At 36.1% G+C, this 13,700-nt stretch overlaps 1 protein-coding gene across 23 annotated transcripts in view; it reads left to right on the top strand.

Moving 5' to 3' along the window:
- AFG2A (AFG2 AAA ATPase homolog A) overlaps positions 1 to 13,700 on the top strand; it is a 335,445-nt gene that overhangs the window by 90,216 nt on the left and 231,529 nt on the right. For all 23 annotated transcript variants that reach the window (XR_008703573.1, XR_008703574.1, XR_008703575.1 and 20 more), the window contains exons 12-13: positions 7,517 to 7,570; positions 9,287 to 9,366. Coding sequence is in view for 20 of the 23 variants with exons in the window: in XM_055550547.1 (XP_055406522.1) it covers positions 7,517 to 7,570; positions 9,287 to 9,366 (134 nt within the window). In the remaining 3 variants the exon portion in view is untranslated. The remainder of the gene's footprint in view (positions 1 to 7,516; positions 7,571 to 9,286; positions 9,367 to 13,700) is intronic.

Raw genomic sequence — 13,700 nt, 5'->3', positions numbered from 1 at the left:
CATATTTGGAACCAGTCTGTTGTTCCATGTCCAGTCCTAACTGTTGCTTCTTGACCTGCATACAGATTTCTCAGGAAACAGGTCAAGTGGTCTGGCATTCCCATCTCTTGAAGAATTTTCCACGGTTTGTTGTGGTTCACATGGTCAAAGGCTTTGGCATAGTCAATAAAGCAGAAGTGGATGTGTTTGGGTGAAATCTGGGAGTTGGTGATGGACAGGGAAGCCTGGCGTGCTTAGATTCATGTGGTTGCAAAGAGTCGGACACGACTGAGCGACTGAACTGAACTGAACTGAAGATGTGTTTCTGGAACTCTCTTGCTTTTTCAATGATCCAATAGATGTTGGCAATTTGATCTCTTGTTCCTCTGCCTTTTCTAAATCTAGCTGGAACATCTGGAAGTTCACGGTTCATGTACTGTTGAGATCTGGCTTGAAGAATTTTGAGCATTATTTTGCTAGCATTTGAGATGAGTGCATCCAGTTGTGGATGTGACTGGCGATAGAAGTAAAGCCTAATACTGTAAAGAACAATATTGCATAGGAACCTCGAATGTTAGGTCCATGAATCAAGGCAAATTGGAAATGGTCAAACAGGAGATGGCAAGAGTGAACATACGCATTTTAGGAATCAGTGAACTGAAATTAACTGGAATGGGTGAATTTAACTCAGATGACCATTATATCTCCTACTCTGGGCAAGAATCCCTTAGAAGAAATAGAGTAGCCATCACAGTCAACAAGAGAGTCCGAAATGCAGTACTTGGATGCAATCTCAAAAACAACAGAATGATCTCTGTTCGTTTCCAAGGCATACCATTCAATATCACAGTAATCCAAGAATATGCCCCAACCAGTAATGCTGAAGAAGCTGAAGTTGAATGGTTCTATGAAAATCTACAAGACCTTCTAGAATTAACACGCAAAAAAGATACCCTTTTCATTATAGGGAACTGGAATGTGAATGTAGGAAGTCAAGAGATACCTGGAGTAACATGGAAATTTGGCTTAGAAGTACAGAACGAAGCAAGCCAAATGCTAATAGAGTTTTGCCAAGAGAATGCACTGGTCATAGCAAACACCCTCTTCCAACAACACGAGAGGACTCTACACATCAACATCACCAGATGGTCAATACTGAAATCAGATTGAATATATTCTTTGCAGTCAAAAATGAAGAAACTCTATAGAGTCAGCAAAAATAAGACTGGGAACTGACTGACTCAGGTCATGAACTCCTTATTGCCAAATTCAGACTTAAATTGAAGAAAGTAGGGAAAACCACTAGACCATTCAGGTATGACCTAAATCAAATCCCTTACGATTATTCAGTGAAAGTGACAAATAGATTCAAGGGATTAGATCTCACAGACAAAGTGCCTGAAGAACTATGGATAGAGGTTCATGACAGTGTACAAGAGGCAGTGATCAAGACCATCCCCAAGAAAAAGAAATTCAAAAAGGCAAAATGGTTGTCTGAGGAGGCCTTACAAATAGCTGCAAAAGAAAATAAGCAAAAGGCAAAAGAGAAAAGGAAAGATATACTCATTTGAATGCAGAGTTCCAAAGAATACCAAGGAGAGATAAGAAAGCCTTCCTCAGTGATCAGTGCGAAGATATAGAGGAAAACAATGGAATGGGAAAGACTAGAGATCTCTTCAAGAAAATTAGAGATACCAAGGGAACATTTCTTGCAAAGATGGGCACAGTAAAGGAAAGAAATGGTATGAATGTAACAGAAACAGCAGATATTAAGAAAAGGTAGCAAGAATACACAGAAGAACTATTCAAAAAAGATCTTCATGACCTAGATAACCACAATGGTGTGATCACTCTCCTAGAGCCAGACATCCTGGAATGTGAAGTCAAATGGGCCTTAGGAAGCATCTTTACGAACAAAGCTAGTGGAGGTGATGAAATTCCAGTTGAGCTATTTCAAATCTTAAAAGATGATGTTGTGAATGTGCTGCACTCAGTATGCCAGCAAATTTGGTAAACTCAGCAGTGGCCACAGGACTGGAAAAGATCAGTTTTCATTCCAATCCCAAAGAAAGGCAATGCCAAAGAATGTTCAAACTAAGCCATGCTAGCAGCTATTTATTGAAAATTAGACTTTGCCCTTGCCACCTGATCTCTTCCAACAAAAACCTTTGAATTTGAATTGCTGCTATTGTGTCTAGTCTTGAGGACATTTCCTTTTTTATTTATTTTTTTCTTTTTAGAACTTGAAAATCAGAGGACATACAGTTTTTAGAAAGTGTAGTATTAGTATTCTGGAAACTCAAATCCTCTATTTTCTGTCATTTAGTTTGTCTAGGACTTTTGGTATTTCACTTAATTTCTTTTGCTTTGTTTTCCTCAGGCTTTAAGTGAGATAGCTTAGAGTAAATGATTCTCCTGAAGTTCTTTCACTAATAAAATTCTGTGAGTAGCTCACATAATGTTTGTATTCTAATCTGTTGCTTATCTTTTTTGCTTATTGGTGGCTACCATTTGGGGCATTTTCTCTAATTGTCAGCATAATGATTAAGAGGCTTCAATCATCTACTAAGTTGTGTGACTAAGTTGTGTAAATTACTTAACCTTTTTTTCACTTCAATATTTTTTTCTCTAAAATTATGATAAGAGTATTCGCCTCAAAGGTGTGTTGTAAGCAGTTAGGGGGATAATGCATATTAAGCATTTAGCAGTATTTCGTAAAATTTGCTGTCGCTAGTTGCTATTTTCTTCTGTTTTTAATAATTGGATGTATGCTGCTGCTGCTGCTAAGTCGCTTCAGTCATGCCCGACTCTGTGCGACCTCACAGACAGCAGCCCACCGGCCTCCCCCGTTCCTGGGATTCTCCAGGCAAGAACGCTGGAGTGGGTTGCCATTTCCTTCTCCAATGCATGAAAGTGAAAATTGAAAGTGAAGTCTCTCAGTGATGTATGCTGCTGCTGCTGCTGCTGCTAAGTCGCTTCAGTCGTGTCCGACTCTGTGCGACCCCATAGACAGCCTCCTACCAGGCTCTTCTGTCTCTGGGATTCTCCAGGCAAGAACACTGGAGTGGGTTGCCATTTCCTTCTCCAATGCATAAAAGTGAAAAGTGAAAGGGAAGTCACTCAGTCGTGTCTGACCCTCAGCGACCCCATGGACTGCAGCCCCCCAGGCTCCTCCGTCCATGGGATTTTCCAGGCAAGAGTACTGGAGTGGGGTGCCATTGCCTTCTCCTCAATGATGTATATTTGACCTCAAATAGAACAAAAAGTATAGCAGCACAGCTTATGATCCCTTAAGTTTTCTGTTAGTGTTAAAATGTATTTATCTTTGAAACTGAATTTAATCTTCTACAGTTTTTTGTACAAGAAAATAAGAAATTTTTGACAGTTGAACTTCAAATTCAAAATTACCTTCCTTAGTGATGATGACTTCATAAAGAATTTTGGATTCAGCCAGCAACATAGTAAAAAGATCATACATCATGACCAAGTGGCTTTCTCCTAGGGATGCAAGGATTTTTCAGTATTTGCAAATCAATTTGTGTGATACACCATATTAACAAATTGAAAGATAAAAACTATATAATTATCTCAGTAGATGCAGAGAAAGCCTTTGACAAAATTCAACACCGATTTCTGATAAAAACTGTCCAGAAAGCAGGCATAGAAGAAACATACTTCAACATAAAAGCCATATATGGCAAAACCACAGCAAACATTACCCTCAATGGCAAAAAATTGAAAGTATTTCCTCTAAAATCAGGAACAAAACAAGGGTACCCACTCTCACCACTACTATTCAACATAGTTTTGGAAGTCCTAGCTGTAGCAATCAGAGAAGAAAAAGCAGTAAAAGGAATCCAGATTGGAAAAGAAGTAAAACTCTCACTGTTTGAAGATGACATGATCCTCTACATAGAAAACCCTAAAGAAGCCACCAAAAAATTACTGCTGCTAAGTCGCTTCAGTCGTGTCCGACTCTGTGCGACCCCATAGATGGCAGCCCACCAGGCTCCCCCGTCCCTGGGATTCTCCAGGCAAGAACACTGGAGTGGGTTGCCATTTCCTTCTCCAATGCATGAAAGTGAAAAGTGAAAGGGAAGTCGCTGAGTTGTATCTGACTCTTGGTGACCCCATGGACTGCAGCCTACCAGGGTCCTCTGTCCATGGGATTTTTCAGGCAAGAGTACTGGAGTGGGTGCCATTGCCTTCTCCCCCCCACCAAAAAAAATTACTAGAGCTCATCAATAAATATAGTAAAGTTGCAGGATATAAAATTAATACACAGAATTCCTTTGCATTCCTATACACTGACAATGAGAAAACAGAAAGAGAAAGTAAGGAAACAACCCCATTCACCATTGCAACAAAAAGAATAAAATGCTTAGGAATCAGTGTACCTAAAGAAACAAAAGACATGTATATAGAAAACCATAATAAAGACCTGTATATAGAAAACACTGATGAAAGAAATCAAAGATGACACAAATAGATGGACAGATATACTATGTTCATGGATTGGGAGAATCTATATAGTGAAAATGAATATATTACCCAAAGCAATCTATAGATTCAGCTCAATCCCTATGAAGCTACCAATGCTATATTTCACAGAACTAGAGCAAATAATTTCACAATTTGTATGAAGACACAAAAAAACCTTGAATAGCCAAAGCAATCTTGAGAAAGAAGTATGGAACTGGAGGAATCAACCTGCTTGACTTCAGACTATACTACAAAGCTACAGTTATCAAGACAGTATGGTACTGGCACAAAGACAGAAATATAGATCAATGGAACAAAATAGAAAGTCCAGAGATAAATCCACGCACCTATGGGCACCTTATCTTTGACAAGGTAGGCAAAGATATACAATGGAGAAAAGACAATCTCTTTAACAAATGGCGCTGGGAAAACTGGTCAACCACCTATAAAAGAATGAAACTAGAACACTTTCTAACACCATACACAAAAATAAACTCAAAATGGGTTAAAGATCTAAATGTAAGACCAGAAACTAAAACTCTTAGAGGAAAACATAAGTAGACATTCTCTGGCATAAATCACAGTAAGATCCTCTATGCCCCACCTCCCAGAGTAATGGAAATGAAAATTAAAGGGACCTAATTAAAAGCTTTTGCACAATGAAGGAAATTATGAGCAAGGTGAAAAGACAGTCTTCAGAATGGGAGAAAATAATAGCAAATTAAGTAACTGACAAAGAATTAATCTCAAAAATATACAAGCAGCTCATGCAGCTCAATACCAGAAAAATAAACAACCCAATAAAAAATGGGCCAAAGAACTAAACCTGACATTTCTCCAAAGAAGACATAAAGATGGCTAACAAACATATGAAAAGATGCTCATCATCACTCATTATCAGAGAAATGCAAATCAAAACCACAATGAGGTACCATCTCACACCAGTCAGAATGACTGCCATCAAAACGTCTACAAACAATAAATGCTGAAGTGAGTGTGCAGAAAAGGGAACCTTCTTGCACTGTTGGTGGGAATGCAAACTAGTACAGCTACAATGGAGAACAGTGTGGAGATTTCTTAAAAATATTGAAATAGAACTGCCATACGACCCAGCAATCCCACTGCTAGGCATATACACTGAGGAAGCCAGAATTGAAAGAGACACATGTACCCCAATATTCATTGCAGCACTATTTACAATAGCTAGGACATGGAGGCAACCTAGATGTCCATTGGCAGAAGAATGGATAAAGATGTTGTTGTACATATACACAATGGATTATTCATTAGCTATGAAAAAGAATGCATTTGAGTCAGTTCTAATGAGGTGAATGACACTGGAGCCTATTATACAGAGTGAAGAAGTCAGAAAGAGAAACACCAATATAGTATATTAACACATATGTATGGAATTCAGAAAGATGGTAACAACGACGCTGTATGCAAGACAGCATAAGAGACACAGATGTAAAGAATAGATTTGGAATATGTGAGAAAGGGCGAGAGTGAGACAATTGGATAGAATAACATTGAAACATGTATGTTACATATGTAAAATAGATGACCAGTGCAAGTTTGATGCATGAAGCAGGGCACTCAAAGCTGGTGCTCTGGGACAACCCAGAGGAATGGGGTAGGGAGAGAGGTGGGAGGGGGTTCCGGATGGGGAGATACATGTATATCCATGGCTGATTCATGTTGATTTATGACAAAAACCACCACAGTAATGTAAAGTAATTAGCCTTCAATTTAAATAAATATATTAATTTTTTTTAAGTCATGCAAAAAATAGAATTTTGGAATCAGGTAACATGTCAGTTCAGCTAGTGGCATTGCATTTTTAGGTCAGGCATCCAGATATAATTCCTTAGCATGTACTGTACAAAATCACATGTACTTTTCATTACACAGAACTTTTCATTACTACTGTGACCTGTAAGTAATAATTGAATTATTCTAACCCAGATTTTCTTCTCAGTGCTAACCTCATAGGTTTGATTTTCAAATTGGTTTGATTTTTGTTTTTGTTTTCTTCCTTTTGCTTTTGGAGGAAAAAAGCACTCGTTCTTATCCATTGAGTTTTCTGTAGCCTACCTCTAGGTAGTGGTGGAATGAGCCTTCACTGGGTCATTAAGTGAAGGCTTAATGGTTACGGCTTAAAGGTTAAGGCTATAGGCCATATTTTCACATTTTCAACAAAGTATTTATTGTCTGTTTGCTTGTACATCAGATTTTTAAAACAAGTTAATCTTTCTGTTATTAGTAGCAGCATATTGTATTCTCATATCATGAAATGATCATAGTCTTGTTCCAGCACTGATATTCAAGTCATCTTTTTAGAGTCAGCTCTGTGGAGATCAGTAATCATTTCTCCAAATTATCTAACTACTTTCCTTTAGTTAAAGCCAGATAATTAGAAGGCAGTATATATATGCATTAAGTATATTGCTTACTTCAAAAAATGGCTTCACTGGATTACTATTTTATGTTATGCTATTGACTTTTATGGAGAGTTGCTGTAAGAACAATAACAGTAATACAGAGTTTGCGTGATAATGATTAAAAATACTAATATTGGAAACACTCAGATAATGTCATTGATTACATGATTCCCATTCCTTTTTTTTGAGAATTATCATAGAGTCATAAAAAGAATAGCCCTGAGATCTTGCTTCTTGTCAGAGAGCCGTGCTGATCTAGTACAAGACTGTTTTGTCTTCAGTGCCTAGCACCATGTTTGATACATAGTAAAAGTATGGATGGATGTAAAGTATGGATACATAGTAAAAGTATGGCAGATGATTAAGATGTTTAACTATCATGTTTAGTCACAGATACTGTATACTGATATGCAGTTTTTAGAATACAAAATGGCTTTAATTTTTGAAGCATAAATAACACCCAATAAAAATAAGCATGCAAGAGGAACTAATTTAATGAAAAGCAGATTTTTGGTTTTTTTCTCTTTTTTTATGTGTGTATTTTCTCTTTTTTTAGACATAATCATGTGACTGGATTTATAAAGATGCTGAACAGTTGTTTTCTTTTCATGCAGGGGCCTGAATTAATGAACAAGTATGTTGGTGAATCTGAAAGAGCAGTTAGAGAGGTAAGATTATGCCTTAAAGTGGAACTCTGCATAGGAGAACCACACTTCTGTCCTCTAGTTTCCATTTTGTATGGGGTTTCAGATTTAGAATTTCCAAATCTAAATTCTAGTGGTATATTATTTTCTTCAGGCAAATATTATTTTTAAATGTAATTTTGGTTATCTACAATACATAGTCTTTGTTTTTAAACATCATAATATTTCTAGCCTCTAGTTTTAGCAAATATATTTTTTTAACAACTGTCAGCATCTCATTAAAAAAAAAAAGGATATGTTTATACTTAACAACTAACACATGATGTTAAAATGAGATTTAAATCCTTTAAACCAGGTAGTCCTTTAAATCGGAGAAGCTATTAGTATATGAAAATTTCAGTGTACTCTCCTTATTTTATTTACTTTACCTTTGACCAGTGATTTAGAAAATGTATCCCCCTTCTCTCTTAAATTTTAAAGTTAGTGATTGGCCTACTGATTACTTCATATTGCTGAAGCTGCACAATTAGGAAATTCATGCAAAATCAAGGCACTGAAGTGGGGTAAACTATAGCAGTTTGGCCATAAGTTTTGGCTCTCCTAAACAAAGGCTGGCCTGCCTCACATGGGCATCATGTATCTTCCCAGATGCTGTTCAAGGACAAAAATACATAAATAGCAGTGGAATGGATTGTCTCCATTTATGAAATATGTGGGTACCAACCAAGAGTATTAGAGATTGGAATGCTTTGTTTTGCATCTGAGAAAAAGTTTTAAGTTTTTGTTTCTTTTTTCTCTTTGAAATATAGATGATGGTGACCATATAAAATATTAACTGATAATGATAGCATCCTTCTTGATTTAAAATATGAAAAAGGTGATTCTTATTAATACTGTTTTGGTAATTATTGTGTATTTTTATGGTCATCATAATTGTGACCAGAAAATGAGGACCTGGTCACACAAATTTGTGCCAGTTAACACAAATTTGAATTTCTTTCTGCCTGTACTGACTTTTTCTAGCCCATTTCTGCATATTGCCCCATGGCTGTCCAGCCAGTCTTTGATTTTGATAGCCTGATTGACTTCTGGTCTATCCAATCTATTCTCTTCCAAGTGTTAACTATGTTTTTCCATATAGTCTTCAGAGAAATGAGCAAGGAATATGACTTTTAGGTTTATGGGTATTTTATATGCTAAACTTTGGCTGATTTTATACATTATTATTTTTCTTTTAAACTTGTATTTATGATAGATAATAATAACAACTGTCATTTACTGAGCTGTTACCATGTTCCAGGCATTAAACTAAATGTGTTGCCATCTTTTTAAATTCAGTTCTTAAACTTTTGAGGCCGGCATTTATCATAATCTCCATTTTTAGAGATATGGAACTTGAAGTTTAGAGAAGTAAAGTTATCCACTGGAAATCACACAGTTACTAAGTGGCAGAGGCGGGATTTTAACTGAGATTGTCTGATTACTTAAGCCAAATTGTCTCCTACACACCTCTAAGAATATATATCGATGTCTTGTCTGTTTGCAAGTAAGCACCATGATAGAAGGTATTTTACATCCATTATGAAGTGTGAATACATCTGTTGCAGGTTGTATACAAAGTGATTGAGCTGGTTGACTGGTACATAATTGATTTGGTTCTAATAGTTTTCAAACTAAAACTAGCCATGGAGTTTTCTGAAGTTTGCTGTTCTTTAGCTAATGTGGCACTCTTTCCACCAGATCTTCCGGAAGGCAAGAGCAGTGGCTCCTTCCATTATTTTCTTTGATGAACTTGATGCCTTAGCAGTTGAAAGGGGCAGGTAAGAAATAATTAAGACTGCCGCTAATAACTGTATATTAGCAACTACAGTATAGAGGAACTAGCACTTTTTATACAGATTTTATTTATTAATATTATTAATACATTTGGCTTAAAAGAAAACTTTCAATTCACTTTTTTTTTCTTACATCCTTAAAATTATTTCATATTACCACTTTATTACTTCTGAGGTGAGATGGAACAAAAGGTTACAAATAGCTTAAGTTCACCTTGATGCAAGGGAAGAATAAGAAGCCAGAGAAGTTTGCTGAATTAGGGTGATCTGCCACATTTATGTGCCATCAGAGACATCTGTTTTTGGAGCCTAAAAAGGAACAGGATGGGAAACATTATTAAATATGAACCAGATGGTAGGTGGAATATATAGCAGAGTTCTCATAAAATGCCTTTGAAATATACTAGTGTGAGAAACCAGACAAGATACTTGGTAGGAATAACCTGGTTTTGTAGGCATTTTGGCTCAGGAGGAATTGGCATATGTATTAGAGCTGTTAATAATTTGCAGCCTCTAGATATCATTTTCTGTAATCGTCTTCATCATATTGTGAGTCCTTCCTTAGTGACCCATTCAAATAAATTCTATGTAGTTTCCTTTGCCAGAAAAATTTTGGTCAAGTTAGTTGACGCTTTGAAAACAAAGGTAAGGCTGACTACGCAATGTAATGTTAATAGTCCAAATAGAAAATTTGCAGTTGTACTTTAGCTACACTAAGTCTTAATCAGTTTGGTTTTTATAGCCATAAGAATCTCATAGAATGATACTCTGTTTTCAGTTGTTTTTTCCCTGTAATTGTATAATGAGCCAACATTGCCTAGAAAGTTATTGTTTTGTCTAGTTGGAGTGCTATTACCTGAAAACTAAAACAAACAAAATCTCAACACATATGTTTTTGTTCTTTAGCCATTTGAATTGGACATAGTTTCTAGAAATTGGAAAACACATCTGTTGATAGATAGCAAAGTATAAAATTCCCCAAATACTAAACCAGGTTTAGGCATTGTTAAAGAAATAGAAAACATAGGAAAACGGGGAAATTTTTAAATTCCGTAAACTATTCATTTTCTCTATAATTTTAGGCATTGCTTTCATTTTTTTTATTCTCTATGATAACATTCAGATCAAACTCATATGACTAATCCAAAAAAGATAGTGCCTAAGAAAACTTTCTTCTTATCATGATTTAGATTTCCACACGTAAGATGTTTAACAAATTGAGCCATGAATCATAATATATGCTAGTCCATACTATCCAGGATGTTAACTCAATTATTTTGACTGTTTGAGTTTACTCAAATTAGCCATGAAACTGAGGGTTGCAACCTGCACATTGTAAATAGAGTATAGACATACCATTTGCTTAGCTTTAGAAATATTTGTGCTTTCAGAGAGATTTCTAATTATAAAAGTGTCTTATTTCATGCTTACAAAAGTGTCTACTTATAACCATGATTGTCTCCTTTCCTCTGCCCCATTTAAGTGTCTGTGGGACTTCAAAAATAAGTAAGCCTGATATTTACTTCTCATTTTCTGTATGCCCATTTAAATTATGGGTGTTCTGGATAAGATTTTTTTGTCTGATTTCGTTTTGTGAGTTGGAGGAAGTGTTGTAAGATTCCCTTTGTGAAGTGCTTTAATGATCTCTGTAATATTTGGGAAAATTGAAAATGCTGTTGAAGTAGCATAGCTCTTTGGAAGATGGATAATATGGTAGGGAGAAAAGGCACTGAGGTAGGGAAGAGATTTGAATTATCCTGAGCTAATAATAATATTGGGGAACATTCACTTACTGCTTACCATATTCTAGAAACATTTTTAAGTGCTTTACAGATTAAAAAAAATTCACAAATAAGTCCCTGCATTAATGCAAAGCAGGTTATTGTACAGTTGGCTCCAGTACTCTGCCCTGCCTCCCAGCTAGCTTAAAATTTTACCTTTTTCAGGATTATAGTCGGGAAGGGTGAGCACTCTGGGTAGTAAATCATCAGTCAGTTTTGTCTTAGGCAACAGTTCTGTCCCCAGAGGTGAAGACATATAGGATGGTTCCCCATATACTATATTCTCTTGGCCCAGATTCCTCTGACTGAGGGAATGGCCACTAGACTAATCCAGAGATTCCTAGAAAAGCTTTCTCTTTCTTGGATGTTCCAGCTATTCACTGGATCCTGAATCATCCTCAGTAGCTGGCATTAATTGCCTGGTCATTCCAGACTTCAAGCAGAACTAGAAATTTGAAACTAGAAACATATCTCTGAAGGTTGGAGTCACTGACTGCAGAGGCCCATCTTGTTTATTTAACTTACAAATAGCATCACTCCCTTTGGATTTCACTCACTGTGTTATGGCCTTTTGTTTATATTAACCTTTAATGATCACCACAACCCCAGGAGGAGTAGGTCCTATTTTCATCTCCAATTTACAGGTGAGAAAACTTAGGCATCTAGATCCATAACTGCTTTATTCAACATCATATATCACAAGTAGCAGAGCTGAAATTTGAATTTAAGTATTTTCATTCCAGAGCAGATACTCTGAGCCACTTTTTTTATTTGACTATCACACCACAGATCTCAGGATTGCATGTCTAAGTAGTTAATTAACTAACCTTTCAAGATTGTATTTATTGTACGTTCTCTTTGTGAGCCTGTGAATATAAGACTCCTTTGCAGCATTCATTCATTCACTTGTTAAGTAAATATTTATTGAGCGCTCTTTGTGCAATAGGCTTTGCATGGGGGTAAAACAGATGACAGGACCTAGAGCAATTACCTTAACCTCTTTAAGCTTTAGTTTCATTTGTAAAATGGAGGTAGTAGTAATAAATTCTAGGTGGTTGGAATTAAATACATGTAAAGTGCTTTATGTAGTGCCTGGCATTTAGTAACTGCTTAAAAAACTTGTTTCTCATAATTTCTGCATTGATATTCTTGTAATAATGATCATTTCCATATAAATAGAAATACAGTAATAGAGATAGAAATGAGTCCTACAACAGGATTTAGATTGTAGTGGAAGATATTGAAGCATTTGGGAAATTAGAGTATTCTACAGGTGACAGGCACTATGGCATTTCAGCAATCTAATTTGCTTATAGTTGTAAGACATACCATTATTTTACATACCATTACTGAAGAAAAATGCAGCCCTAAACTGTGAAATGGTATTGAGAAATCAACAACTCCAAGGAATATCCTGATTTCAAAAGTTTTAAATATGGGAAAAGTTTGTATTTTAGAAATAGAAAAAAGACATTATTATTTGGGAGAAAAAGAAGATGATCTATTGTGTTTTATAAAACTTAAGGCTACCATATAAAAATACTTGATATATTGTTTTATGACCAGAGTATTAAAGAGATGGTTAAATATATGGAAAAATGAATAAGTGCTCTGTTAAAAGCTGACTGATATATTCTGTGAAGTATTAGAGTATCTGTGATATTAATAACTGTTTTCTTGTATAGCTGTTTCTGCACTTAAAGTCCTGAATTGATTTCCATTTGGAGTGGTCGGGGGAAAAATAAGTTCTGAGCCAGCTTTCATTGAAAATGAAAATTCCAGGCTTAGTAACATTTTGAAAAGAGCTCTGAGTGTTAGAGTAATGGTCAGGAAACGGGGTAGCCTCTTTTGCAGTATTTCCAGATTTCAGGTAACTTCAGTGAATTCATGACACTGAACACTATAGAAGAAATTTATGTAGGCATCATTCTGTAAATGACACTTTTCAAAGAGAGTTATAAATTTTTAAATGTGATTTTATAGCAGTATTTGGGCTTCCCAGGTGGCTCAGTGGTAAAGAATCCGCCTACCAATGCAGGAGACACAGTAGACGTGAGTTTGATCCCTGGGTTGGGAAGATCCCTAGAGGAGGCAGTGGCAGCCCACTCCAGTATTCTTGTCTGGAAAATTCCATGGACAGAGGAGCCTGGCAGGCTGTAGTCTGTGGGTTCACAAAGAGTCTGACATGACTGAGCATGCCTGCATGCACATGGTGGTATTTAAAATTTCATAAAATCATAAAATTTTGTAGCTGAGAAAGTTCTTAGAAATCATCTAGTACAACCTTTTATTTTTTAGAAGGAATAGAAGCCCCTAGAATTTAAGAGAAGAGACGCATAACTCCTTTGTCACCTAGACAAGGCTAGAGCTCATGTCCTCTAATTTAGTGCTCGTTGGATGATAATACTACTGCCTCTTAGACTCTCAGGATTTGGGATAGAAAAAGTATGTTCATATCAGGGTAAAATTTATCATGTATCTAAATATTTAATGAATATTTTTTATGTAAGAAACTCTAGCAATAACAACTTATTAAAT

Source organism: Bubalus kerabau, chromosome 16, assembly GCF_029407905.1.
Source record: "Bubalus kerabau isolate K-KA32 ecotype Philippines breed swamp buffalo chromosome 16, PCC_UOA_SB_1v2, whole genome shotgun sequence".
NCBI classification, from domain to species: domain Eukaryota; kingdom Metazoa; phylum Chordata; class Mammalia; order Artiodactyla; family Bovidae; genus Bubalus; species Bubalus kerabau.
This window is presented reverse-complemented; position numbering and strand designations above follow the sequence as displayed.